General features: G+C 46.3%; 1 protein-coding gene across 1 annotated transcript in view; it reads left to right on the top strand.

The window, feature by feature from the left end:
- The window catches only part of HUNK (hormonally up-regulated Neu-associated kinase), a 131,263-nt gene that overhangs the window by 56,651 nt on the left and 47,732 nt on the right, over positions 1 to 26,880 (top strand). Inside the window, exons 3-4 of the mRNA XM_002684590.4 lie at positions 5,546 to 5,601; positions 11,556 to 11,691. Of these exons, the coding sequence (XP_002684636.2) occupies positions 5,546 to 5,601; positions 11,556 to 11,691 (192 nt within the window). The remainder of the gene's footprint in view (positions 1 to 5,545; positions 5,602 to 11,555; positions 11,692 to 26,880) is intronic.

Here is a 26,880-nt window from a genome sequence, read left to right as displayed (position 1 = left end):
AGCTAGTGAGCCCTGAGGGAACTCAGGAAGGAAAGAATAGCTGCCATCTAGTAGCCATCAGACCACAGCCACTCCCTGCAGTGAGCCCTGAGGACCCTCAAGATGTGAAAATACAGGATCCCTGGCCCCCGAGACTGGAAGTGCTTATCAAAGGAGTGAGTTCAGTGAGGCCAGACTCTTGCTCTTCCCATACACCGCAAGGTGCTAAATTCCTTAACATGGGACAGCTGGTTTTCTTTAATTTATAATAATCTTTTGACGTTCAGACTACCTGCCTTTGTAGGTAGTCACATACTTCTACATAACCTAGCTCTCCTCCTCACCTCCCTGGAGCAGTTCCTTCAGGGTTATTTGATATGTTTCCTCCTGGGCTTGAAGTCCTAAAAATTCCTGCCGATTAAAACATAACTCTCAACTTTTAAGTTGTGAACATTTTTTAAGTCTACAGTCTTTTTCAGAAGGTCATAGAGTTGGAATCATAGTTTATTCAGACAACCTTATTTCACTTAAAAACATGCATTTACGGTTCCAAGTTCAATTCCTGGGTTGGGAGGATCCTCTAGAGAAGGAAATGGCTACCCACTCCTGTATTCTTGCCTGGAGAATCCCATGGACACAGGAGCCTGGCAGGCTACAGTCCATGGGATCACAAGAGTTGGACACAACTAAACTACCACCAAGGGTCTTCCAGGCTTCCCTGGTGGCTCAGTGGTAAAGAACCTGCCTGCCAGTGCAGGGGACTTGGATTCAATCTCTGGGTCGGGAAGACCCCCTGGAGAAGGAAATGGCAGCCCACTCCAGTATTCTTGCTTGGTAAATCCCGTGGACGAAGAAGTCTGCTGGGCTATAGTCCTTGGGGTTGCAAAGAGTTGTACATGAGTTAGCAACTGAGCATGCATGCAAGGTTCTCCGATGACTTTCATGACTTGGTAACTCATTTCTTCTTTAAAAAAACTTTTTTTTTTTTTTGATGTGGACCATTTTTTAAAGTCTTTATTGAATTGGTTACAATATTGCTTCTGTTTCATGTTGTTTTTTTTTTTTTTTTTGCCACAAGGCACATGGGGTCTCAGTTCCCTGACCAGGAATTAAACCTACATCCCCTGTGTTGGAAGTTGGAATCTTAATCATTGGGCCACCAGGGGAGTCCTGATAACTTGTTTCTTCGTATGACTGAAGACTATTCCATGGTCTGGGATGCCCCCCAGTTAGTATATCCATTCACCTACTGAAGGACATCTTGGTTGCTTCCAAGTTTTGACAGTTAGGCATAAAGCTGCTGTAAACATTCATATCCTAGGGTAAAATGACGTTTTAAAATATTATTTTTGAGCCTTTTTTCCCTAGAGCCAGAAGGAAAGTCTTCTTCTTCTTTGTAGATAAACCTCCAAAGACAAATCAGGAGGTGAAATAAAGCCAAAAGAGGTTGAATATTCCCTTCATTTGGGTAGATTAAATACATTGATCTGGGTGGAGACTGATATACCTAACTTTCCATTAACTAATCATGAAAGTTTTGGGCAGTTCGATTGGTTGTCACTGGAATATTTTAGAAACCTTGATGAAAAGGTATGGGTAAATGGCCATTAACCAGCTTTGCTGTGAGCATTTTTCCTAGGGGTTGGGGTGGGTGTCTAGGGGATGCAACAGGTGAAAAGAAAAACTGATTTCATTTTCCTCCTTTTGCCTAATAATTACATTTTTATACTTTCCATCCTGGTTTTATGATATTTCCCTATTTTAAAAGTGGGTTTTTTTCTCTTCTACATCTCCTCTTATTTTGGGGGGCTTCCTTTGTGGCTCAGACAGTAAAGAATCTGCCTGCAGTGCAGGAGACCCAGATTCACCCCCTGGGTCAGGAAGATCCCCTGGAGAAGGAAATGGCAACCCACTCCAGTATTCTTGCCTGGAGAATTCCATGGACAGAGGAGCCTGGTGGGCTACAGACCATGAGGTCTCAAAGAGTTGGACATGACTGAGCGTAATAATTACATTTTTATACTTTCTACCATGGTTTTATGACATTTCCCCTATTTTAAAAGTGGGCCTTTTTTCTCCTCTGTATCTTCTCTTATTTTTAGCCTTTCATTTATATCATTCTTCTAATCACTGTGGTTGGTTGTTCCTTGGTATTTTGTGGCCCCAGAGTTATCCAGCTTAGTTTTATTGTTCTTGGCAGTTGCATTCTTTGTCCTCACCTCTTTAAGCTGTTTTTCTTCATAATATTTGTTCTGAACCAAGTTTCTCCTTTAATGCCTTCGTGTGGCTTCCATGCTTCCCAGGGAAAGAGGTTTAATTTTGCTGGAAATAAACTGTGGCCCTCTTTTAGACTAAAATAGTGCTGCTGCTTTATAATCAGTTTTCACAGAATTCACAGTTTGGACTGTTGCTGGCACATTGTTTTGTGAGTCCGTGCAAGTGGCCGGGAATTACCATATATGCTTGAATATAAGGGTAAGACATAGTCTCTCATTTTCAGGAAGGAAGAAGTGCCTTACAGAATGCTTGCAAAGTCTCTCATAGTATCAGGGTACAGTCTCCATTATTTTCAACAGCAAAATACTAGTTAACCTTGACCTGACTCACCGATGGCCTTGGAAACTCTAGAAGTCTGAGGGAACCAATGGAAAGGGAGGCGATGGCATTTTGCGTGGCTTTAATAACAGCTGCTAAAAGGGATATGACTCACAGTGGTGAGAGTTTGTGAGACCACTCTAAAATCAATTGACTCAGTGGATAACTTATAGAGATTTTAAATGGGCTCTTATTATTTAAATGGCTTGGGATAATATTTCCAACAAGCACATCACATACAGATTTGAATGGTGCTTTATCTCAAACATCCAGTCAATTGAGATGGCTCACTGGTAAAGAATCCACCTGCAGTGCACGAGACTCGAGTTCGATCCCTGGGTCGGGAAGATCCCTTTGAGAAGGAAATGGCAACCTACTCCAGCATTACACTGGAGACTCCTGCTCTTGCCTGCCACGAGTCTGAATGAAATTGTTTCAATAAGATGTGAGGGCGTGGGAACAATATTTCTAAAGTAATTATGTTAAGATGATAGTATATGCTCTGAAATAAGATGGTGCAGCTTCATAGATAAATAGTGTAAATAGTCATTTTATCATTTCATTGCATTTCTAAAAATTATAATTTGTATTTTCCAAAAAACCTTCTGAGGGGCAGAGTCTTCCCGTTGGAAAAGTGAGGAGGATCACTTTATATGGTGGTGATGGGGGAGGGTTTACCCTGCATTTGAACATAGGTGACATCTTTTAAAGACTGGTACAGTTTTTTGAGTGTATGGTTTTATTTAAATCGAAGGGCATGTGTACAGTTCTTCCCATTGGATTTGTTGTTGTTGAATTGCTAAGTCGTGTCTGACTCTTCTGAGACCCCATGGACTGTAGCCCGCCAGGTTCTTCTGTCCATGGGATTCCCCAGGCAAGAATGCTGGAGTAGGTTGCCATTTCCTTCTCCAAGGGATCTTCCCACCCAGGGATGGAACTCGAGTCTCGTGCACTGCAGGCGGATTCTTTACCAGTGAGCCGCCTGGGAAGCCCACACGTGGACTGGGGACCATCTATCTACCTTCCCCAGATGCTCCCTTCTTATTCAGGTATTCAGCCTTAAGGCTACAAGGCAAGGGTCAAGGATTCCAGTTTTGAAATCCAGAGGTGACTGTTTCGAGCTCATCTTTTCCTGCACTCCACTCCTTAACTTTTCATCTTGAAGTGCTGCCCTTTTGTCATTCCTGTGCCAGTACTTGCCCTACTGTTCCTTCTTAGCTGGCTCTGAATGTCCTTGTTCCTGCCAGCATGTTGGCGCCTCATTTTCTGCCCTCTCCCTGGGCGTCTCATGTCCTTTGAAGGCTCAGCTTCCTCCCAAACGGAGGTTGAAAATCGGTAGTCTGTAGGCTGGATCTTGCCTGTAAGGTTGGCCCACGCTCTGTGGTTGTTATTGTGAATTTGTTGCCAACGTTGAAAAACTGGGATTGAATCCAGATTTCTGGCCACTCTTGGAAGACGGGATGAGGTGGCAGTGCTGAGACCAAGTTGTAAACCCCTGTCCCCATGGGGCACTTTGGCTCCCTGGGCCTCTACAGTTCTAGCAAGTGCTGTTCCCCTCATCTCTGCACTTCCAAGAACCGCTCGCTATCAGTCACCATTTTTGTTTATCATGACCATACTCTTCTAGTCCTAACAATAGAGATAAGAGGACAAAAATAACTCTTTTGGCTATGTCTGTATTCAGAAGTGTGAACATAAAAGCTGGACCAAGAATGCTGTGTTTCAAAACAATGGGGAAAAGCATTTTGTGTATATATAGAAGGGAACTAACTATATGCTCACACATTTAATGTTCATGGTGTGTCTGAGCTGACAGGTTGCAACTTAAGGTGCTCATGATCATTGACATAGATGGCTTATACCTTCACCCACGTTTTTTTCTTCCGGAATCCCAAGTGATCTCTTTAATAATATAGATTCATTGGTATTTACAGGGTTACGGAATGTGCAAAGGTACTGGGGCACAGTGGTAAGCAAGGCAGAATGTTTCATACCTTCAAGGGGCTGACAGTCAGCTTGTACAGGTACCACCAACCCCTCACACTCGGCATGACCTGGAGCATGTGTCTCCCTCCCACCTCCCGAGTTATCTCAGTGTCCGTGATCAAAAGCCACTTATCGTCTGATTAGCAATCTTCATTCCATCTGCAAACTTAGTTCTCTTTGGTTATGTAATGTTTACATATCCAAGGATTGGAACCCTGACATTTTGGGGGTCTATTTTTCTGTCCACCGTAATAGCTGCTTGCAAAATAGTTTATTATCCCTTGCCAATTTGTGGATAACTCATGGGCTTCCCTGGTGGCTCAACTGCTACAGAGTCCGCCTGCAATGTGGGAGGCCTGGGTTTGATCTCTGGGTTGGGAAGACCCCCTGGAGAAGGGAAAGGCTACACACTCCAGTACTCTGGCCTGGAGAATTCCATGGAATGTATAGTCCTGGGGGTCGCAGAGGCAGACATTACTGAGTGACTTTCACTTCACTTGGGCTCCAAGTATGAAGGTTGTAGGACTGATAATCATATTTTCAATTAAGAGAAAAAAAAAAGAAAGAAACTATTTGCCAGAATATTCCTTACTCTGGCTGGTTTTGCTCACCAACTCATGAAAACATGGTCCCATTTGTATTTTCTCAACTGTTCTGGCAGTGCCTGTCTTGAATGATGTCTTCTACTGTCTCCTGCTTTTATTAACTTCTAAGTTTCAACTCTGGCCCCACTTCTTTTGGAAACTGATTGGTTCTGCCCTCCTTGCTCTCTGTCTTCTCTGAAATCCTTTAGCTTTTTGACTCTGCAGCAATTACGTATATCACGTTTCATAAATATTTACTTATTGATTGTGTGAGTTTTGGCAGCAAGCCTTATGGGTTGGTTCAAAGTGGCTCTCAACAGTTCGTTTCCCTTCGGAAGCAAAATGTTATTCCACTGTTTCAAGTGCTTATCTGAAATGTTGTATGGTTTTGTTTATTTCAGAGACTTGAAGATAGAAAACTTGCTGCTAGATGAAGACAATAATATCAAGCTGATAGGTATGATTTTTTTTTTAAAGCAAGATTATCCTTTAAGTGCTGTGTTGTCAATTCTCAGTTATTTATTTCTGACTGAAAATTACCATGGTCTATTTCTAATCCCCAGACAATACTTCTAGTTCATCTCCTTTTACCTGCAACATCTAAGCATGGTTTTGAATAATTTAAACATAAAACATGTTCTTAGGATTCTTCTAACTTTGCTTCTCTGTTAATTCAGATGGAGCTGAACTTAAGTGGAGGGGTTCTTTTTACTTGAATTCACCTGAAAGCTTCTTAAGAAAAGGGGAACATAGTTTGGTTCAAAAATGCTGCTCTTAGCTTGGCCATGCTTTATTCCACTTTTCAGTGAATGTAGGGGCACTGAAATAATAGGGAATGCAGCTTACCTCCTCCTTTTCATGTCTTCGCTTTAGCCCCGTAGTACCGGATAATGGTACAGAGTGAAACAGAGGGCTGCTTTAGAGGTCTGTGCCAATCAGGAGGAAATTCCAGGGTGGAGTGAATCATAACTGATTCACCACTAAGGGTCCGTAAGCAAATTCATCCCATGGGTTCTTCTCCAGATATATTCTACTTTTGTTTACCTGTGTGGTTGCTCTTGGCAAAATCACAGGGCATCATGTTTCCACCCAGATGTTAGCCCCATCTTTTACTCCTTTCTTTCTTTTCCCACCCCAAGTGCAAGTAATTTCTTCTGCCTCGAGGGCTTGAAAAGACTTTCTATTAGAAGAAAAGAGAAGGATTAACAGAACTTTGTGAATTTTAGCTTTTGTACCCAAGAAGGAAATTTTGTTTGGCAAATACTGAAAACCATCTCCAGACTCTCTAAAACACATCATTCAAATGACCAGTTATATTCCTTGGGATCCCAGATGGCTTCCAACCCAATAACAGGCAAGAGGCTGCCAGGCACTCCAGGCCTGGGTGATTAAGCATCATTGACAGGTGTTGATAAATACACCCGTTATTAGGACATTAACAATTAAGAGGAAACCAATCCCCCCCCCGCCCCGACCCGAGGGATTTTTAGGATGTATTCGGGTTTTATTTATTTTAATTGGATGATAATTATAATACTGTGATTCTTGCCACAGATCAAGAGGAATTGGCCATAGGTATACAGGTGTCCCCTGCATCTTGAACCCCCTCACCCCCACCCAATCCCTCCAGCTTGTCACAGAGCACTGGCTTTGGGTGCCCCGCGTCACACATCAAACTTGCACTGGTTATCTATTTTACGTCTGGTAATGTATATGTTTCAGTGCTGTTCTCTCAGCCCACCCTCTCCTTCTCCCAGAGTCCAAAAGTCTGTTCTTTCCATCTGTGTCTCCTTTGCTGCCCTGCACGTAGGATTGTCGGTACCATCTTTCTAGATTCCACATAATATGCATTAATATACGGTATGTATCCTTCTCTTTCTGACTTACTTCACTCTGTATAATAGCCACTAGGTTCATCCACTTCCTTAGAACTGACTCAAATGTGTTAGGATGTATTCTTAGAAGATTCTTGGATGATCAAATAATTTTTTTTCCTCCTTAAATCAGATTGTTTTACTATTGCACTTGAGTTGTCCTGAGAGCCAGGTACAGCAGCCTTAAACAAGGCAGACTCTGAAATGTCTGCAGGATGTCTTTTTGCTCCTGGTTTCCGAGGTCTGCAGCATTAAACAAAGACACGTCCTGGTGGGGGTGGGGGGTGAGGAATGGAGGAAAGGAGATTTCTTTGTGGGTTCCCTGGCAGGGTGACCTGGCAGTTGTCTTTGGAAAATGTGTGGGGAACAGTCACAGAGTTGCCCTAAAGCTGCAGAGTGTGTAAGAGAGCAGACGGTGTGAAGGCTGGGTGTCCATTATGGTATGAACGAGCGCACCCCACTCCCCTGTGCGCTGTCTGTGCCGAGGCCGGCGACCCCAGCACAGTGTAGGCCACTGCCAGGCGGTCCCCTTACCCGCCCAGCACCCCCATGCTGTTTCTGCCCTTCACTTTGCCTCTCTCTCTGCCCCTGCGTGTGTTTTTGCTTCTTTCCCTTCAAGTGATAGCCCTAGACAATCAACAGTGAGAGGGGAGAGTGTTGAAAAGCACAGACCTTTCCACTGCTGAGAAGATTCTGGAAGAACCAGTCTCTGTAAATTGTGGGTACATTTGCAAGTAGCTCACACCTTGGCTGGGCTTCCCCAGTAGCTCAGGGGTAAAGAATCTGACCGCAATGCAGGAGATGCAGGTTCGATCCCTGGGTTGGGAACATCCCCTGGAGGAGGAAATGGCAACCCACTCCAGTGTTCTTGCCTGGAAAATCCCCTGACAGAGGAGCCCGTGGGACAGCACACAGTTGGGCGCATGAGCACACACACACACACTGGCCACATTATAAACCCTCTTAGAGGAGACCTGTACAAATAAGATGAACACATGGCAGACCTACATTAGAGCCCACAGGTCTCCTGAGATGGGTAGGGGGACCCTTTAGATACCAGAAGCCATTTTAGGCAGAGTCATCGCCTCTTAGCTTGGCAGCTTCTGAACTGGTACCCAGGCAGGCATTGTAGCTCATCTGGACACAGTGGGCCATGTCAGAAACCAGGGGTCAGGAACCAGAATTCCCGAAACAGCTGCAAAGGAGGCTTTGATAACTGGGTGTCCCTTTGTTAGAACTTCTCGCTTGGCGCCCGTTCTCTCCTGACCCGCTAAACCAAAGAGCCCTAATGAACGTGTGAATGGAAAGAGACATTATGCCATCCCAGAGGGCAACTGGGAACTGCATTTTGTTTAGCAGAATCTGCATTTCATCATTTTTTTTCATACAGAGTAGGTGGGAGAAGAAGGGAGATGTTTGAGGCAAAGCAAGCCCAGTGTCTTAGGTGTTTTCTTGCTTCTGAGTTAGGCAATTTGGATCAAATATCTCTACAGCTGCCCTCTTGCAACTTGAAAGCCCTTTGAACCTTTCCTTCAAAGGAATTACCTAGTTGTTTATTCAAAGGTTGATTATAGCTATTACCATTTTCTCTTAACAGTTTCTCTTTCTTTGAAATAATCTGATATAAATAAATTTACTTAAGCCATGTAAGCCACGGTTCAAGTTAACTAGAATTAACTGGAATAAGATTTTATTTAATTAGGATCCTTTCCCCCTTTTAAAAAAAGAAAGCAGTCTGATGTTTTTAGTTTAGTATAATCTTAAAGGGTAACAGCCACAACTTAAAATGATTTTGCATGTCAGTTTTCCAAGACAGCGTTTGTTTGGGTGTTTTTTGAGATCCATTTCATAACTCTCAGAAAACTGAGTGATAATTGGCTTATGTGTATACCAAATCTAATTGAGGCAGACCCGTGTGACGTTACTGGGAGGTGAACTTGCCCCTAGTTTCACAATTCTAATTATAGGCATATGTGTGAAATTTTAATAATTACAGTTGTGCATGTGAAACACATTAGTTATTTCTCTACAATATATTTTACATTAAACCCTTTTGGCCAGGTCTACATAAGTCACTTAAAATGTAGATTTTATCTTCTCTGTCCCACAGACCTCGGCTCATTTATCTTTTTGAAAGTGTGCTTAAGACAAGGCCAGACGCCAGTGTTCACAAGCTTGCCTGGGAGCAAGTGAGGAATCTGGTCTCTTATTTCCCCCCTCCCCATCCCTGCCCTTTTTTAAGATCAAGCACTTAGTTGTAGCCCCGAATCAAGAGCTGAGGGAGTAAACTGAAGGAGTTAATGGAACCCTCAGAGATCAGGAAGTGAGACTTTTAGTTTATGGGTTCTCAGGAGACTGGGTCTCTAACATGACTATTTATAAAATTACTCTTAAAATGTTGGCCCAGTAAATATGTTTATTCCATGGTGCTGTCTCTCCATCTTACCATAGTGGGTGCTTTGTATGCATTGATTGTCTCCTTAAATTTCCTTTGGGAAATTTTTTTTCTTTTAAGAGATTTTTTTTTTTTTTGAGGTGGACCATTTTTTAAAGTCTCTATTGAATTTGTTGCCCTGTCGGTGGTGGTGGTTTCGTCGCTAACACATGTCTGACTCTTGTGATCCCATGGACGGTGTTGCTTTCTGTTTTATGCTTTGGAGTTTTGGCCACAAGGCATGTGGGATTATAGATCCCTGACCCGGGATTGAGCCCACACCCCCTCTACTGGAAGGTGAAGTCTCAACCACTGGGCCACCAGCGAATTTTAAATGGTCATTCGACTGAAAGCTCGGAATCATTTTTCTACTTCTGACCCACCTCCCAGCTCTCCCACTTCAGTGATACTACAGAGTAGGGCCTGAGAGCAGGGGCCCTCAGAGTCTCTAGAACAGAGATCTCCTCCTAAAACACGAATCCAAGAGAGCTGTGGGGCCCCCAAAAGGGCCTCCTGGTGCAAGCTGGGCTGAAGGGAAAGCAAATAGGGGCCTTTTGTTCTCCTGTTTGTGAAGGCGGGAGTGGACGAGTAGGGAGCAGAGGAAGACAGGAGGAGAGAGGTTAAGAGAGAGAAAACAAAACTCTCCCAAACAAAAGAAGAGTCAAGTGTGTGAACAGGCAGCGCTCCTGGTGGGTTTGCCCATCCCGATTTGGGTTCTGACTTTTCATTCCAAGCTTCAGCTGAAGAGTTTGGGTGACCTTCAGAGCCTTGATGTGTTTTCTGCCTGGATGAGGTTCTATTTAGAAATGCTCTTTCATTGTACAGCTTAACCCAACGATCGTAGGGGGGAATGTTTGTGGCGTATCTTGACCCGTGGTGTGTGAGTAACTTCATGGACTCACAACTCTGCCTTCCCGGCCCCCAGTGGGTTTTTTCTTTCATGAGCTTCCCTATAGCTTTCACAAGAGCCACGGCTTTGCAGGTGGAGACGTGTTAGCGTGAAGGAAAACAAGAAGTTAGATGTATGTCCTGCCAGTTGAGAAAGTGCAAGGTTTTGTTTTTTTTTTTCCCTCCACGTGGAGCCTGTCTCGGACCACAGCCCCTTTCTGTCTGAGCCCCATGGGCCAAGTCTTCTCTTTGGGGACCAGAACCGTAAATATTTACGTTGAAGTTCAAAGGAGGAGGCATGATCTTAAATCTGCACTCACCAAAGTTTGAGGAATGATATCAGATGAGGACCAGACACTAACTGCTCTCTAATGACCTGTCAGCTGCCCTATCTGTAACATCAAAATTAAACAGAGCACAGAGGGCATAATGGGCCCAGCGTGGCTTTAGATGCTCTGAGTGCTTCTTTCTTCTGCCCCCTGCCTTAATCACCCAGGATCCAAGCAGTGGATCATTGCTAGAGGTCATTTAGTCTACTTCTCATTGCTATTTTTCTGGCCTTTTTTTTTTTTTTTCCCCAGCCAACACTCGGCATTGTCTAAATCACTGGGTGTATTTTTCCCCCTCTCTTCAAATCACCATATGTTGCCTCATGCATTGGGAACATTCTTTTTTAAGAGACTTGCATGCAATGAAAACATTCAGCTGAAAAAAGTCAACTCTATCGGGTGGGATCGCGTGTCATCTGGGGTGACACCGACACCCGCCAGAGAATATCAATCTTCCTTCGGCTCTTACCCCCTTGGCCACTTGGAAGCCAGCAGGCTGACTCCAGGGACTGTTGGCTCGTTTTCTCCTCCTGCCTTAGTCCTCGAAAGCAAGCAAGCCTGTCTTGTTTTCCTGGATGACTCATAACCCAAGAGTTGATGAAAATATGTTTTGGTTCAGCATACTTTTTAGCTCTCACTGGATTTGATTGTGAGGCCCTGCTAGAAAATATTTCCAGTTCGGCCGGGGAACCACCGCCTGACATTCTTCTGTCTTGAGACCCATATCCAGAGGTTACGGTTCACAGCTGCTGGGTTTCCTGGTGGATGCGAAATGATGTGTTAGCCCCAGAGAATGTTTCCTTTCCCGCTGCCTCCCCCCAACCTCCCTCCTTGTTCATGTCCATGGTTTTCTATATCTGAGCCGGTTTTGTCCTCCTCTTTGCAGACTTTGGTTTGAGCAACTGTGCAGGGATCCTGGGCCATTCCGACCCATTCAGCACGCAATGTGGCAGTCCTGCATACGCCGCTCCCGAACTCCTTGCCAGGAAGAAATACGGCCCCAAAATCGATGTCTGGTCCATGTGAGTTACTGAGCTTCTAAAACGGCTCTCTTATGACCTGTCTCCCTCCTACCGTCTGCACGGTCCCTTTCTGATGACATAACCTTTGAGTGTTTAATGAGCATGCATTATCAGCTCTGGGATATATACACAGTGATTCTTTGGGGGTCTCACTTTCCACCGCTGTTTCTGTCGTTTTTCCACCAACTGCCCCAAGAGGCCCTAAATTTAAATTCAACAAGGTGCAGGGGGGAGAAGAAAACAACCGAGCACTTGCCAAGATGATTTTTGGTTTCACGAGTCGCCTGTGTCCTTCCCTGCTTTCCATGAGCATCAGCATAAATCCCAGCCTCAGCCCTGGCCCTGCACCCCACTGAGGGTCTGCCCACCTCTCCTGCCTCTTCACCTACTCCCCCCGCCCCTCCCCAGCTGCTCACGGTTCTTCACACAAGTTGTCTTCTGTTTTGTCTTCCCTGCCGCTGGGCTTTGCAGTTGCTGTGTCTTTCATTGAAGTGTAGGTGGCGTACAATATCGTGTTAGTTTCAGGTGGACAACACGGTGATCCGACATTTATATATATTACGAATTGACCAGCACAGGAAGTCTAGGAACCATCTGTCACCGTACGGAGTTACTGCCGTGTTACTGACTGTATTCCCTATGCTATACGTTACACCTCCGTGACTTATTTATTTTCTAACCGGAAGTTTGTACCTTTGAATCCCCTTCATCTATTTTGTTCCACCTCCCAACCTACCCCTGGCCCCGGCCAGCAACTCAGTGGTGCTTTCCCCTGGAATGCTGTTTCCCAGCTCTTCGAATGGCCCGTCCAGCTCCGCGTTCCAGTATTGATCAGTGTCACCACTGTGGAATCCGTTTCTTGTTCTGGGGATGCCTAGCACATGGCACGGATCCTGGGCTGGAGAGGGAGAATGAAGGAAGGAGGGAAGGAAGGATAGAGGGAGGGAGGAATGAGAAGAAGGAGAGAAGGGAGGGATGGAGGGCAGGACAGGCATTTCAACCACGTGAACAGAGGCTGGAGAGAATGAAAGTGTTAGTAGCGGGGAAGATCCCCTGGAGGAGGAAATGGCAACCCACTCCAGTGTTCTTGCCTGGAGAATCCCATGGACAGAGGAGCCTGGCGGGCTACTAGGGGTCACTAAAAATCAGATGTGACTGAGTGACTTAGCACACGCTTATGGACTGTAGCCCACCAGGCTCCTCTGTCTATGGGATTCTCCAGGCAAGAACACTGGAGTGGGTTGCCATTTCCTCCTTCAGGGATCTTCTCTACCCAGGGATCGAACCCAGGTCTCCCACATTGCAGGCAGACTCTTTAGCGTCTGAGCCACCAGGGAAGCCCTAGAAGCCAGAGGGTCAGCACTAAAGCCAGCAGAGGAAGCAAACAGAGGAATGTGAGTGAATGAGAGGATTGTAGAAAGTCTGGTTGGAGATTATTCAGAGGAACCAGAGACGAAATGAGAATCTGAGGGCACCAGAATCCCCTGAACATTCCAAGAAAGGGCCGGCTCTCCTTGGAAGTGCAGCTCAGCTCATTCAGCCAGGGGGTGAGATGTTAGTGGGGGTCAGCCTCCGTTGCTGAGGCTCTGAGTCCGCTGTTTCCTTTAATCCTCAGGACCACCTGTGAGGCCGGCTATTACCCTTTTTCACATAGACAGGAGGGTGGCTTGGTGGTTAGTGTGGCCCAGGGCCACTCAGCCTCTAGGCTGGGGAGCTGCCCTCAGCCCTCAGGGCTCTTCAAGCCTCAGGCTGAGCTCCAGGTTCCTCCTAGTTCTCCAGAGGATGTGAGAATGCTCCCGTGTGCAGCGGGTGCCATGTACAGAGGGTGCCATGTGCAGAGGGTGCCGTGTGCAGAGGGTGCCTGTGAGCAGAGGGTGCCGTGTGCAGAGGGTGCCGTGTGCAGAGGGTGCCTGTGTGCAGAGGGTGCCGTGTGCAGAGGGTGCCTGTGAGCAGAGGGTGCCTGTGAGCAGAGGGTGCCGTGTGCAGAGGGTGCCGTGTGCAGAGGGTGCCGTGTGCAGAGGGTGCCTATGTGCAGAGGGTGCCTGTGTGCAGAGGGTGCCATATGCAGAGGGTGCCTGTGTGCAGAGGGTGCCGTATGCAGAGGGTGCCGTATGCAGAGGGTGCCTGTGTGCAGAGGGTGCCGTGTGCAGAGGGTGCCTGTGTGCAGAGGGTGCCTGTGTGCAGAGGGTGCCTGTGTGCAGAGGGTGCCGTATGCAGAGGGTGCCTGTGTGCAGAGGGTGCCGTGTGCAGAGGGTGCCTGTGTGCAGAGGGTGCCTGTGAGCAGAGGGTGCCTGTGGGCAGAGGGTACCTGTGGGCAGAGGATGCCATGTGCAGAGGGTGCTTTGTATAGCTGACTCACGGGGGACCCCTGGGGCAGGGGAGTGGTAGTAGGAAGCAGAGGCAAAGGGTGCTTCCTCTTTGAGGTGCCCTGGGTGATTGCTACTCACAGACTCTTTTTATGCTGTGCCCAGACGGGCCTCAGAATCCTTCTCAACACAGTCCTCCAGGCAGCCAACCTCAGTGGATGAGAGTCAATACATAGGTGAAATCCATTCATGCCCTCCTAAGTATCTGGCATGTCATCTGCCCTTAATAGTTATTTATGTATCAAGGGGGGCTTCCCAGGTGGCTCAGCAGTAAAGAACCCGTCTGCCAGTGCAGGAGCCACAGGAGATGCGGGTTCAATCCCTCGGTCGGAAAGATCCCCTGGAGGAAGAAAGAAACGGCAACCCACTCCACTCTTCTTGCCTGGAGAATCCCATGGACAGAGGAGCCTGGCAGTCTACAGTTTGTGTGGGGTTACAAAGAGTCAGACATGACTGAGTGACTGAGCACGCATGTGCACATGTATGAATGGGTGAATATGAAAGTCTGAGTCTATAATCACTCTCTTTCCTCAGCATTTAAGGAATTATTTATGCTAAATGGAAAGCTTTGAGAGGAATAGTTTGTGAAACAAAAAACAAAACAAAATGAAATAACAAACCCCCTCCCTCCAAAAAAATACCCAAAACAAACCACATGGACAGTGGGTAGTCTGAAAGACCAGGGGTTCAGGGGTGTCACAGAACTGTGGTGATAGGGACTGGGCCGGGTGACAGCGATCAAAGGGAAGGAGAGCTTGGAGAGGAGGTGACAGTTTGCTCCTGGGGTCCTGCTCTCGAAGGCGCTGGACAGTACAGCGTCATCACTGGTTGTCATGGTGACGAAGATTGGCCTGTGTAAACGGGACCCTTTCTGGCCCATGACTAACAAAACAGGCATCTCCGCAAGGTCTAGAACTGCTGGTGGAAGGAAGGAAGGAAGGAAGGAAGGAAGGAGCCTGTGGCTGTCAGAGCTGTAGGAGACCACCTGGCCTTATAACTGCCTGGGGCCTCTTGTCCTCTCCTGGGAACTCTGAAACGGAGACTGATTATTTATCTTGTGTGTAGAAAGGAAAATGAAGTATATGGACACTAAGGGAGAAAGGGGGAGTGGGGTGGATTGGGAGATCAGGACTGACACTTAACACATGATTGATGGGTGTGTGTGTCAGTTGCTCAGTCACGTCCGACTCTTTGCAACCCCCATAGACTGTAGCCGGCCAGGCTCCTCTGTCCATGGGATTCTCCAGGCAAGAATACTGGAGTGGGCTGCCATGCCCTTCTTCAGAGAATCTTACCCACCCTGGGATCGAACCTGGGTATGCTGCGTCTCCTGTGTTGGGAGGGGGATTCTTTACTACTAGTGCCACGCGATGCTATGTATAAAGTAGACAACTGATGGGAACCTAGAGTATGGCACAGGGGACCCTGCTTAATGCACTGTGGTGACCTGAACGGGAAGGAGATCCAGAAACGAGGGGATATATGTGTACATATAGCTAATTCATTTTGCTGTACAGTAGAAACTGACGCAACGTTGTAAAGCAACTACAGTCAAATAAAAATTAACTTTTAAAAACGAAAATGAAAAGCACAGGCTGCAAAAGGATCCTAGGGTCAGTATTAAGCTCAGACTTTGTTCCTGCCCCTTCTTCTGAGTCCCTGGACCCTGGAAAGGAATCCACGTTTAGTGACCATTTTAGATGCTCCCCTTCTTAGTTTTGGGGCCCCGGGATTAAAATAAAGGGACTTGGGCCATTGCCACCTGCTGTGTGTGTCCACATCCGTCCAGTGGCTCCATCCAGGCGGAGGTGAAACTTCAGAAGAAACTGCAGAAGAAACAGAGATGACCCGAGACTAGGATGCCTGGACCCTCGCCTCCCTCTTCCACCCTTGCTGCTGGCAGGACTGTGTCTGGGGCAGTGGGGCACTTCTCTGCTAACTTCCACTTAATTGCATTTTTCTTTTTTTTTAAGATGATGATGTGTAACTGAAAGCTCTTGAAAGCTCTCATCAGGCCTCATTCTTGGTCATGATGCTGTCAAGCAATGTACACGAAAGCCTTTGATAAGTGATTATGTACTTTACAGACTCTGGGCTTCAGTTGATCCTGGCAATGCTCTGGAGGCCCATGGGGGATGTCCAGGTAGACCAGAAACCCCAGCCCCCTGAGTCCTTTGTTTTGGTCTCCAACATGGGGGGTCAAGGTGGAATAAATTCTCACCCTTGCTCAGCCACCAAGGACCATGTTTTGCTCTTTCTAGAAACCAGGTTTTCCCAGAGCAACTCTGTATTAGCTGACTCCCTGAAACATTCCCTAGGGGGATGAGACCCCCATGATCCACACCTCATTCACAGGGATGCTATAAACTAGGCCCTTTTTAGAAGCTGTTGATAAAGCTTAAAAAAACAATAGGAAGCCATGTGAGCCACATGCTGGCTTATGAGAGATTTGTTCATTCGGCACATATTTGTGGAGCCAGGCACTGGGCCGAATTCCGAGTGCACGACAGTCTGTGCGACTCCTGTAATGATCGTGGTTAACCCTTGTGTACCTCCCTCTGAGTGTCGGGCAGTGTTCAAGAGCTTTGCGTGTTTTAGCTTATCTCATCTCGTCTGCCTCAGAAGTCTTCGGGAGAATGCTGTGTTGTCCCACTTTGCAGATGAGGACACTGAGGTGTGAAGAGCTGTAGACACTTGCCCAGATAACACAGCTGATGGGTGATGGGGCCAGGATGGGCCAAGGTGGTTTGCCTCTAGAGTTTTGCCTTTAATCGTCACTCTCTACTGCTTCTGCCATGTAGCTCTTCCTCTTGTAGGATTCTAGTGGGGCAGGCAGGCAGTTTTTTAAAAGCTGTAAATTCACTGCAGTAGCCTCTCTGGAGGAAGTGGGAGGGCTGCAGGGAACAAGGATGGGGGTGGCCTCTTGAGAAGACCTCAAAGCCAAATCTGAGGATGAGAAGAATCAGCTATGAGCGGAAGAAGATGTGGGCAGAGGCTCCAGGCAGGACAGAACAGGATGTGTGAAGGCCGTAGCGTGGGAAGGAGTGGGAAGGGGTGTGAATTTTGCCCTAAAGGAAGGGAGAGGCTATGGGACAGTTGTAAAGAGATGCAAAACAAAATGTTATGGATTGATTGTGTCTCTCCAGAGAAAGACATATATGAGAGTCCTAACCTCCAGGACCTCAGAATATGACCTTACTTAGAGATGGGGTCTTGAATGAGTTGAATGAGGTCATTAGGATGGGCTCTGTTCCAATAGGACTGTGTCCTTATATAAAGCGGACATTTAGATCCAGGGAGACACAGGGAGAAGGCCATGTGACGATGAGGGCAGGGACCCGGGTGACCCATCTGCGTCAAGGAACTGCAGATGGCCAGCAAACCAGCAGAGGCCCAGGGGGCCGCAGGAAACAGACCCTCCCTCACTGCCCGCAGGGAACACCAACCCCGCCGACACCTTCAGCTCAGACTCCGAGCCTCCAAAATTGTGAGATGATAAATTTCTGTTATTTAAACTCTGCCCTCTCAGGAAAGGTCAAAGGTGAGTGAAAACTGACCGGTCCAGATCCCAAGAGCCAATCTCCTCCCAAGTGTGAAATATTTCCTTTATTAAGTCAAGTGTACTACCTGGCAGATGAACTGGACGAGCTGAAGTCTTGGTCATCCCTCATCCCTGCCCCACAGTGGACTGTAAACCTCCATCAGCCCCCCCAAGAGAGGTCATCAGATGGTCAAATCATAAAACAGAAGTCTCAGTCCTTGCTGTGCCCCATAGGCAACGTATTATTGGCTATGTGAAAACCAGGAAGCAAAGAAACCCCCCAGTATGTAGAACTTCGTTCACATGATTGTGGAAAGGTCCCTGGAGTAAGAGAGGGTTAGCCTTGCTGCAGAAATACTTTTTGAGAGTCCTCTGAGTCACATTTGCTTGTGTCTGTTTGGGCAAAACAGATGGCCCAATGGTGAAGCCAGGGTCAGGAGGAGAGATATTTTCTACCCCTTGATGGAAAGAGTAACATGGAATTTGTGGTTATTTTAAAAAATGGAACACACTTATCTACTGCTATCTACAATCTGCCTGTAATGCAGGAGACTTGGGCGATGCCAGTTTGATCCCTGGATCAGGAAGATCCTCTGGAGTAGGAAATGGCAACCTATTCCAGTATCCTTGCCTGGAAAATTCTGTAGATAGACAAGAGGAAACTGGCGAGCTATAGGCCATGTGGTCACAAAGAATTGGACACGATTGAGCACGTGCGCAAAAACATGTTCTGCTGTGGATTGAATGGTGTCTCCCTCAAATGCATATGTTAAAGCACTCACTGCCAATGTGATGGTATTCAGAGATGGAGCCTTTGGGAGGTCTTGAGGGTGGAGACTTCATGATGGCACTGGTGTTCTTTGGAGAAGAGCTTGCTTAGTCTCTCTCATGGGAGGACACAGAGAGAAGGCTGCTGCTGCTGCTGCTAAGTCACTTCAGTCGTGTCCGACTCTGTGCGACCCCACAGACGGCAGCCCACCAGGCTCCTCTATCCCTGGGATTCTCCAGGCAAGAACACTGGAGTGGGTTGCCATTTCCTTCTCCAATGCATGCATGCATGCTAAGGCGCTTCAGCCGTGTCTGACTTTGTGCGACCCTACAGACAGCAGGCCACCAGCCTCCTCTGTCCACGGGATTCTCTAGGCAACAAAACTGGAGTGGGTTGCCATTTCCTTCTCCAAGGTGGCTGTCTACAAGCCAGGAAAAGAAACCTCAGTGGAACTTGACCACGCTGGCATCCTGATCCAGACTTCCAGCCTCCAGAACTGTGAGAAAATTAACTTCTGGTGGTTAAACCACGCCTTCGGGTTATGGTAGTCAAGCTAAGACACTTGCTTATAGGTGACCTAGAAGTCTCACCTTTAAACCAATAAAGCATGTCAGAAGACACTGTGCAGAGATCAAATGTGGCTGCTCAGGTGGGTTAAATTCAAGAAGGCATCAGGGACTTCCCTGGCAGTTCAGTGGTTGAGATTTTGCCATTCAATGCACGGGGTCCAGGTTCAGCCCCTGGTTGGGGAGGTAAGATCCCACAGGGCTCATAGCCAAGAAACCAAAACATAAAACAGAAGCAGTATTGTAACAAAAAATTCAATAAAGACTTAAAAAATGGCCCACATAAAATTTTTTTTTTTTTAAGAGAGGCATCGGAGGAGAGTTTAATCTGCTTCTGAGGGATGAAGTAGTTTGTCAGGTGGAGAAGAGGAGGAGAAACTTTCCAGGCAGAGGGAACAGTTGAGCAAAGGCAGGAAGGTATAAAAAGCCTGATTCCTTCTGCTCTTAATCTTGGAGAAAACACAACTTCAGAGCCTTCTTCAAGAGATTAATTTCCCAGCACTTTGGGGCGTTGTGTCTGAGATGCTGGGTAGGTTTCTATTTGGTGCCCACAGCTTGGCTGGCAGCACTGGAAATGGAAAGCCCAGAGAGAATTTAATTTGAAAGGCTGTTTAACAAAAGTGGAAGTGGGGCCAGTTTTCTCCCCGGTCAGACACTATTATTACAAAGCACCCCTCTTTATAGCTCTGAAACAACAGAAGGAAGAGTCCACTTCGAAAACCAAAAGCAAGCTCCCATCTCCAGACGTGGTTTTTTTGTGTGACCTTGACAGGTAGATGGGGCCTTTCTTTAAGACTTCTGACACTGGTTCAGGAAGAAAACCAGCTTGTCATTCAAGAAAACCATGGGAAAGAAAACTCTTCCCCACCAAAGGGGCCCCTAGGAGACTCCTCCTCTAGTGAACCAGGAATTAACAATGGAAATGGAAAATGGTGAGCATGTGGACGGTGACTGCCACCATGAATTAAAAGATGCTTGTTCCTTGGAAGGAAAGCTATGACCATCCTACAAAGCATATTAAAAAGCAGAGACTTCCCTTTTCCAACAAAGATCCATTTAGTCAATGTTAGGATTTTTCCAGTAGTTATGTACAGATGTGAGAGTTTGACCATAAAGAAGATTCTCCATTGTAAGTCCTGCTCAGGAAGCCTCAGGTCTCACTTTGGGTTATAAGAATCAACAGCATTTATCATCCTGGAGATTCAGCTTAAACTGAGAGAGAAAAAAAGGGGGGGTCCCATTTTTAATATCCTATTACATATAATATACAAGCTGGCTTAGCAATAAGCAGTATTTATAGGGTCTTAAAATTCTGAAAGAGATGGGAATACCAGACCACCTGATCTGCCTCTTGAGAAATTTGTATGCAGGTCAGAAAGCAACAGTTAGAACTGGACATGGAACAACAGACTGGTTCCAAATAGGAAAAGGAGTTCGTCAAGGCTGTATATTGTCACCCTGTTTATTTAACTTATATGCAGAGTACATCATGAGAAACGCTGGACTGGAAGAAACACAAACTGGAATCAAGATTGCCGGGAGAAATATCAATAACCTCAGATATGCAGATGACACCACCCTTATGGCAGAAAGTGAAGAGGAACTCAAAAGCCTCTTGATGAAAGTGAAACTGGAGAGTGAAAAAGTTGGCTTAAAGCTCAACATTCAGAAAACGAAGATCATGGCATCCGGTCCCACCACTTTATGGGAAATAGATGGGGAAACAGTGGAAACAGTGTCAGACTTTACTTTTCTGGGCTCCAAAATCACTGCAGATGGTGACTGCAGCCATGAAATTAAAAGACGCTTACTCCTTGGAAGGAAAGTTATGACCAACCTAGATAGCATATTCAAAAGCAGAGACATTACTTTGCCAACAAAGGTTCGTCTAGTCAAGGCTATGGTTTTTCCTGTGGTCATATATGGATGTGAGAGTTGGACTGTGAAGAAGGCTGAGCGCTGAAGAATTGCTTCTTTTGAACTGTGGTGTTGGAGAAGACTCTTGAGAGTCCCTTGGACTGCAAGGAGATCCAACCAGTCCATTCTGAAGGAGATCAGCCCTGGGATTTCTTTGAAGGAATGATGCTAAAGCTGACACTCCAGTACTTTGGCCACCTCATGCGAAGAGTTGACTCATTGGAAAAGACCCTGATGCTGGGAGGGATTGGGGGCAGGAGGAGAAGGGGACGACAGAGGATGAGATGGCTGGATGGCATCACTGACTCGATGGGCGTGAGTCTGAGTGAACTCCGGGAGTTGGTGATGGACAGGGAGGCCTGGTGTGCTGCGATTCATGGGGTCACAAAGAGTCAGACACGACTGAGCGACTGATCTGATCTAATAGGGTCTTAATTATGAGTGCTGATGAACTGATGCTCTCAAATTGTGGTGCTGGAGAAGACTCTTGACAGTCCTTGAACAACAAGGAGATCAAACCAATCAATCCTAAAGGAAATCAACCCTGACTATTCATTGGAAAGACTGATGCTGAAGCTGAAGCTCCAGTACTTTGTCCACCTGATGCGAAGAACTGACTCACTGAAAGAGACCCTGATGCTGGGAAAGACTGAGGGCAGGAGGAGAAGGGGGTGACAGAGGTTGAGACAGTTAGATAGCGTCACTGACTTAATGGACATAAATTTAAGCAAACTCTGGGAGATAGCAGAGGACAGAGGAGCCTGGCATGCTGCAATCCATGAGGTCACAAAGAGTCAGAATACAACTTAGTGACTGAACAACAGCAACATCTTGGGGAATTCCCATTATTTTCAACAGTCAATGTTTTTGTATTTGGATCATATACGAATATCTCTAAAATAATTCACTTCTTCCCTTTAATCTATATGAATCAAATATCTATATCTTTATCTCCAATGAATTTTGAAATTTCAGAGACAAAAACTAAATGTTCATTCTGTTGCAGTGAACCTTTTTTTACTGTTGACTGGCTTTTCCTCGAAGTGGCATAAATGCTAATTAAAAAAAAACTTGAATGCAGGTATACTTTTTAAATGAAAAGAATCAAAACTAACTTAATTTTCAAAATATTACAGTGCTCTCTGGAGAACTCTGGAGAGTCTCTAAGGGTAGGGAAAAGGAGAATGGAGAGTTCTGTCCTCCAGAGATTGAGAATACAACATTTTTTTTCACCAAAGCTGCTCTTGGCTCTTATGGGGCCATCTGGAGTGGGGGAAGCATTTGTGTGAAGACCTGGAGCTTAGTTGAGTGCCCTGCACAAATATCTAGGCCATCTTCTCAGGCACACTGAGTGGGAAAAATCTGTCCCAGTGCTGTCCTTTTGGGTAAACAAGTTGGCTGAGGGGCGCCATCTTGTTTCTAGTTCTATCCCCGTGTAAACCTAGGTTTTCAGGAGGAAGAGCTGGAGAATTCGTTTCAGTCCCCAGAACTGTTTTGTAAAAGTACACCAGACACCACCAGCTACTTCCAGACCTCAAATCTGGAAGGATAGCATTTTGTCTCCATTCAGGCTCCCTTCAAATGAAAGATGGCAGGAGAAACAGGCAGAAAGAATAACCTGATGACTTCTTTTGGGTAGTTTAGAGCTTTTGCCTTTTTTTTTTTTTGGATCAGAGAAAGGTTCATTGCAAGGCCATGCAAAGAGATGAGGTGGCTTATGCCCTAAAAAGTCTTGAGCTCCCCAAAGGGTTTTGGCAAAGAATTTTTAAAAGCTAGGTGAGGGAGGAGGGATTCCTCGGGTTACATGCACATTGACTTTTAGAAGAGAAACTTTCTTTAGCTTCAGAGATTTTTCAGTTACAAAATCCAAGACTTTTTGTTTTTGGAGCTAGCATGCACACTTAGAAGAGAAGAGGGAAGAAAGGAAAAGAAGGGGGGGAAGTCTTAAAATCCACAAGAAAATAATCTTTTGCTGAACACAGACCATATAATGCTGTAGTAGTGAACTCCGTGATTTTCCAAATGGATGGATCTGTTCCCACTCTATTTTTAAGACCTTAAATTGGAGGTTGTACTGAAAGCTGATACTGAAATGTGGAAGGCTATTGCTTTTAGGCAGAGAATTATTTTTAATTTTTATGAGGCAGTTTCTTTCTCGAAGAATCACACGGAAGCAAGGCATGTCAGCTGAAGGTTCTCTCAGCTTCCCTCTGGTGTAAGCTGAGCTGCCCACCAGCCCTGTAAGAACCAATATTCACTCCCTCCCTGACACCACAGCTCTGCAAATTACTTTGTCTCTTTTTGTTAAAGTTGCTGGTTGACTTCTCCAGGGACCTGAGCCCCTCGGTCTTTCCTTTCGGAGATGCCAAGTGATACCCTAGCTTTCCCTCCAGGGAGTATTTTTGTGTATTAGACTAAATATCAGGACCACTACTTGGCTCCTAATCTTTTAAAAAAATTATTTTCATTTATTTATTTTGCTGCATTGGGTCTTGATTGTGTCGCAAGGGCTGTAGAGTGCCGGCTACAGTAGTTCCAGCACATGAGGTCTCTAGTTGTGGCCCACGGGCTTAGTTGCCCTTTGGCATGTGGGATCTTAGTTCCCTGACCAGGGACTGAACCCGAGTCCCCTTCATCGCATGGCAAGTTCTTAACCACTGGACCATCAGGGATGTCCCCTGGCCCCTGGTTTAATCCCAAAGATTCCACGTCTACTTTTCCCGGGACCCCTTCCTCTCTTCTTGCAGCTACCCTTCTGGTGCACTTTTTCTTTCTCTTTTGACATCAGAGTATTCCACCCAGTCAGTGTCTCTGGATTGGCTTGCATCTGTTGGTGACTCACCCTTATTTCTCTCTGTTTGGAAGCCTTGAATTTTATTTCTTGTTGGCCTCCTTTGGGCTTCCCTGGTGACTCAGTGGTAAAGAATCTGCCTGCAATGCAGGAGATGTGGGTTCGATCCCTGGGTCTGGAAAATCCCCTGGAGGAAGAGATGGCAACCCATATCCAGTATTATCCCATGGACAGAGGAGCCTGGTGGGCTATGGTCCATGGGAATGCAGAGTCGGACATGACTGAGTGACTGAGCATGCACGCAGGTCGCCCTCCTTCGTCCCGACATCTCGTTACTTTCTTTCAAACTCTTTGTGGTTCTTGGGGGCCCCATGTCTGCCAGGGAGAAGCGAGAAAGCCCCTGGGCCATGTTTCAAAAGACACATCAGGAAATTCTGAACGTGTTTTGAAACTTCTACTAATTCTGTGGGATTATGGAGGTTTATACACTGCATTCCACATTTCTCCCTTGGTATTCTCACATCCTTCCGAAATGTCAAAGGGGCTAGATTTTCCTTATCCAGATATTAAACATGTATGAAAACTCTAGGGGAGGGGGATTAAGATGCTCAGGCTGGTTTCCCTTTTCAAATGTACTGCGGCCATAGGACTATTAATGTAGATTTCCATTATTATTTGGCAATAGGGTACAAATGTAATTGTAGCTTTTTGTCTCTTGTTTTTAAAAAGTTTTGTGATGAAACAATAGGTCACATTTATCAAGCACTAAGATTATGTCAGGCATGGCATTCAGTACTTTCTGTGGCTTAGTTCATTTGACCCTGATACGACCTGAGAGGTAGGGTCTATTACTATCCATATTTTATAGGTAAAAGATGCTGGATAGAGAGCTGGGTCTTCTTTACAGATTTATGACGGTTTTTGTTGATGGTAAACTTCTCCGAGAGAAGTGAAACCTGGGGTGAATGTGGTCAAAGAAGCAGTTTGTTGTTGTTTAGTTGCTGAGTCGTGTCGACTCTTTGTGGCCCCTTGGACTGTAGCCCTCCAGGCTCCTCTGTCCATGGCATTCTCCAGGCAAGAATACTGGAGTGGGTTGCCATGCCCTTCTCCAGAGGATCATCCTGACCCAGGGATCAAACCTGAGTCTCCTGCATGGCAGGCAGGTTCTTTACCGTTTGAGCCACTAGGGAAGCCTACTACACAGATTGAGTATCAAAAAAACCACCTGCGGGAAAAATAATTTTGTTTAAGTACCAGACTCTTCAGCTTTAGATATGAGTGTCAGAGCGAGAATTAATGCATACCGAGGTGAGTGGGGACAGGACTGGCTGGTCCCACAGCTGACGGGTAGGAGTTGTAGACTCCGGCTCAGTATTTGAAGCCCTTGCCCATGCGTAGCGTTGCCCTGAATGGCCTGAGCTGCCTTAGGAGGCTGGAAGAGCTTGACTCTGAAGCTTCACCAGGGTCCCCAACAACAACCTTGTGGAGTGTCCCACGGGATTTCCATCCCCAAGAGCCATGTGTCCAAGACCCCTTTAAATGCACAAATGGTACAATTTGGAGGGCCCTCTTAGCTTTCTCGCTTTATCAGCCTCCAAGAATCCTCCAAGCAAGGATGGTTGGCTCTGCCTCAAACGTATCCACAGTGCAGCAGTGCATTGAAGGTTCTCAAACAGGTTAGTTCCCCTAATCCCCTTTTCCTCTGCCGCCAGACTACCTCTCCTCCCGGCTTCCTGGCTTCTGTTACATCACCACCATCGTCCGGCTTTCCACGCTGCGTCTTGGCGTCTCCCCTTCAAACGTCCCTATTGCTAATTTTCTCCTCTCTCTTTCTACCATATGCTGTCCCTCCCGTTCAGAACTTAATGAACAACGTGCCTCAGTCTGCTGGTCCCCATTCTGAGCCCCTTTCACCCACTTCATGCCAGATGACTGCTCTGCAAATTATTTGGCCACAGAAAGTTTATCCACCCAACATCTAGTCTTGTCTTGAGGATGGTGTTCCACTAAGCACACACAGGGAAATGCTGCTTTAAACAGTGCTGGATATGCTTTGTTCATTCTTACCTGCATTTCCTTTTTAAGAATTTAAATATTTATTTAGTTATTTATTTTGGCTGTGCTGGGTTGTTGTTGCTGAGCGGGTGGGGGCTACTGTCGTTACGGTGCACAGGCTTCTCATTGCAGAAAGCAGACCCCAGGGCACTCAGGCTTCGGTGGTTGCAGCGAGTGGGTTCCATAGTTGTGGCACATTGACTTGGTTACCCTGCAGCACGTGGAATCTTCCTGGGTCAGGGATCGAATTGGTGTGCTTTGCATTGCAAGGCAGATTCTTAACCACTGGACCACCAGGGAAGCCCTTTTGTCTCCACTGCTTGGTCCACATAATTTATCCTCGTAACCAGTTGGCCGAGACAGATAAACTCACACACGTATACTTATCCCGAGAGGGCTCCCATCTTCAAGTACTTATTATAGTCGTCTCTCTCCCTTAATTGAACTCCTCTGGGGTCCAGAGCCGCAGAGTTCAGCATTTTCTTATCCCCTCGGCACTCACTACTTGAAACACTTGAACTTATTTATTTGTTGATTTGCTGGTTGTCTGCCTTCACCCAGTTCTGAGTCTGAGATGGCAGCTCCTTGTCTGGTATCCCCTCCGGGGGCCAGCCATCAATACTGCTGCATGAGACTGAGAGCCAGCCTGCAAGCATTGAGAAGTGAATGATGCTGTATCCGTCTCCTTAACTCCACTTCGAGTTACAAAGCAAGAACTGGGTCTTAGCATACGCCTGCAATTCGAGAATGACTTCTAGCCGGAGCCCGTGGATTCTGGACCTGTCCCTCTCCAGAGTGCTGTAATTCAGAGGCACCTCAGTGGAACAGGCCCCACGGGTCTTCATTTCAATCAGTCTCATTGGATTTGTTTTGACTGGAGATCTTGTTGCCTCTTTTTAAAACACTCCCCTGCGCGCTTTTGAGCACTCGAGATCTCGCGGCAGGCCAGGCATTTCACCCCATCAGGAAATCTCATCAAAATGATATTAGGTTTTGCACATCAGGAAAAGAAAAGTCCTCCAAGAGATGTTACTGTTCTCTAGTTTGGTTTTGGCTGTAGGTAGTGAAGCCCATTCGGAAGGCATTTTGACCACATGTGAGCTGGATGGCAGAATCTCCCAATAAAAAATGATACGAAAAATAAGAGTGGGAAAGAGATCTCCCTTCCTCCCCACCTCCAAAGG

The sequence above is a fragment of the Bos taurus genome, chromosome 1 (assembly GCF_002263795.3).
Source record: "Bos taurus isolate L1 Dominette 01449 registration number 42190680 breed Hereford chromosome 1, ARS-UCD2.0, whole genome shotgun sequence".
NCBI classification, from domain to species: domain Eukaryota; kingdom Metazoa; phylum Chordata; class Mammalia; order Artiodactyla; family Bovidae; genus Bos; species Bos taurus.
This window is presented reverse-complemented; position numbering and strand designations above follow the sequence as displayed.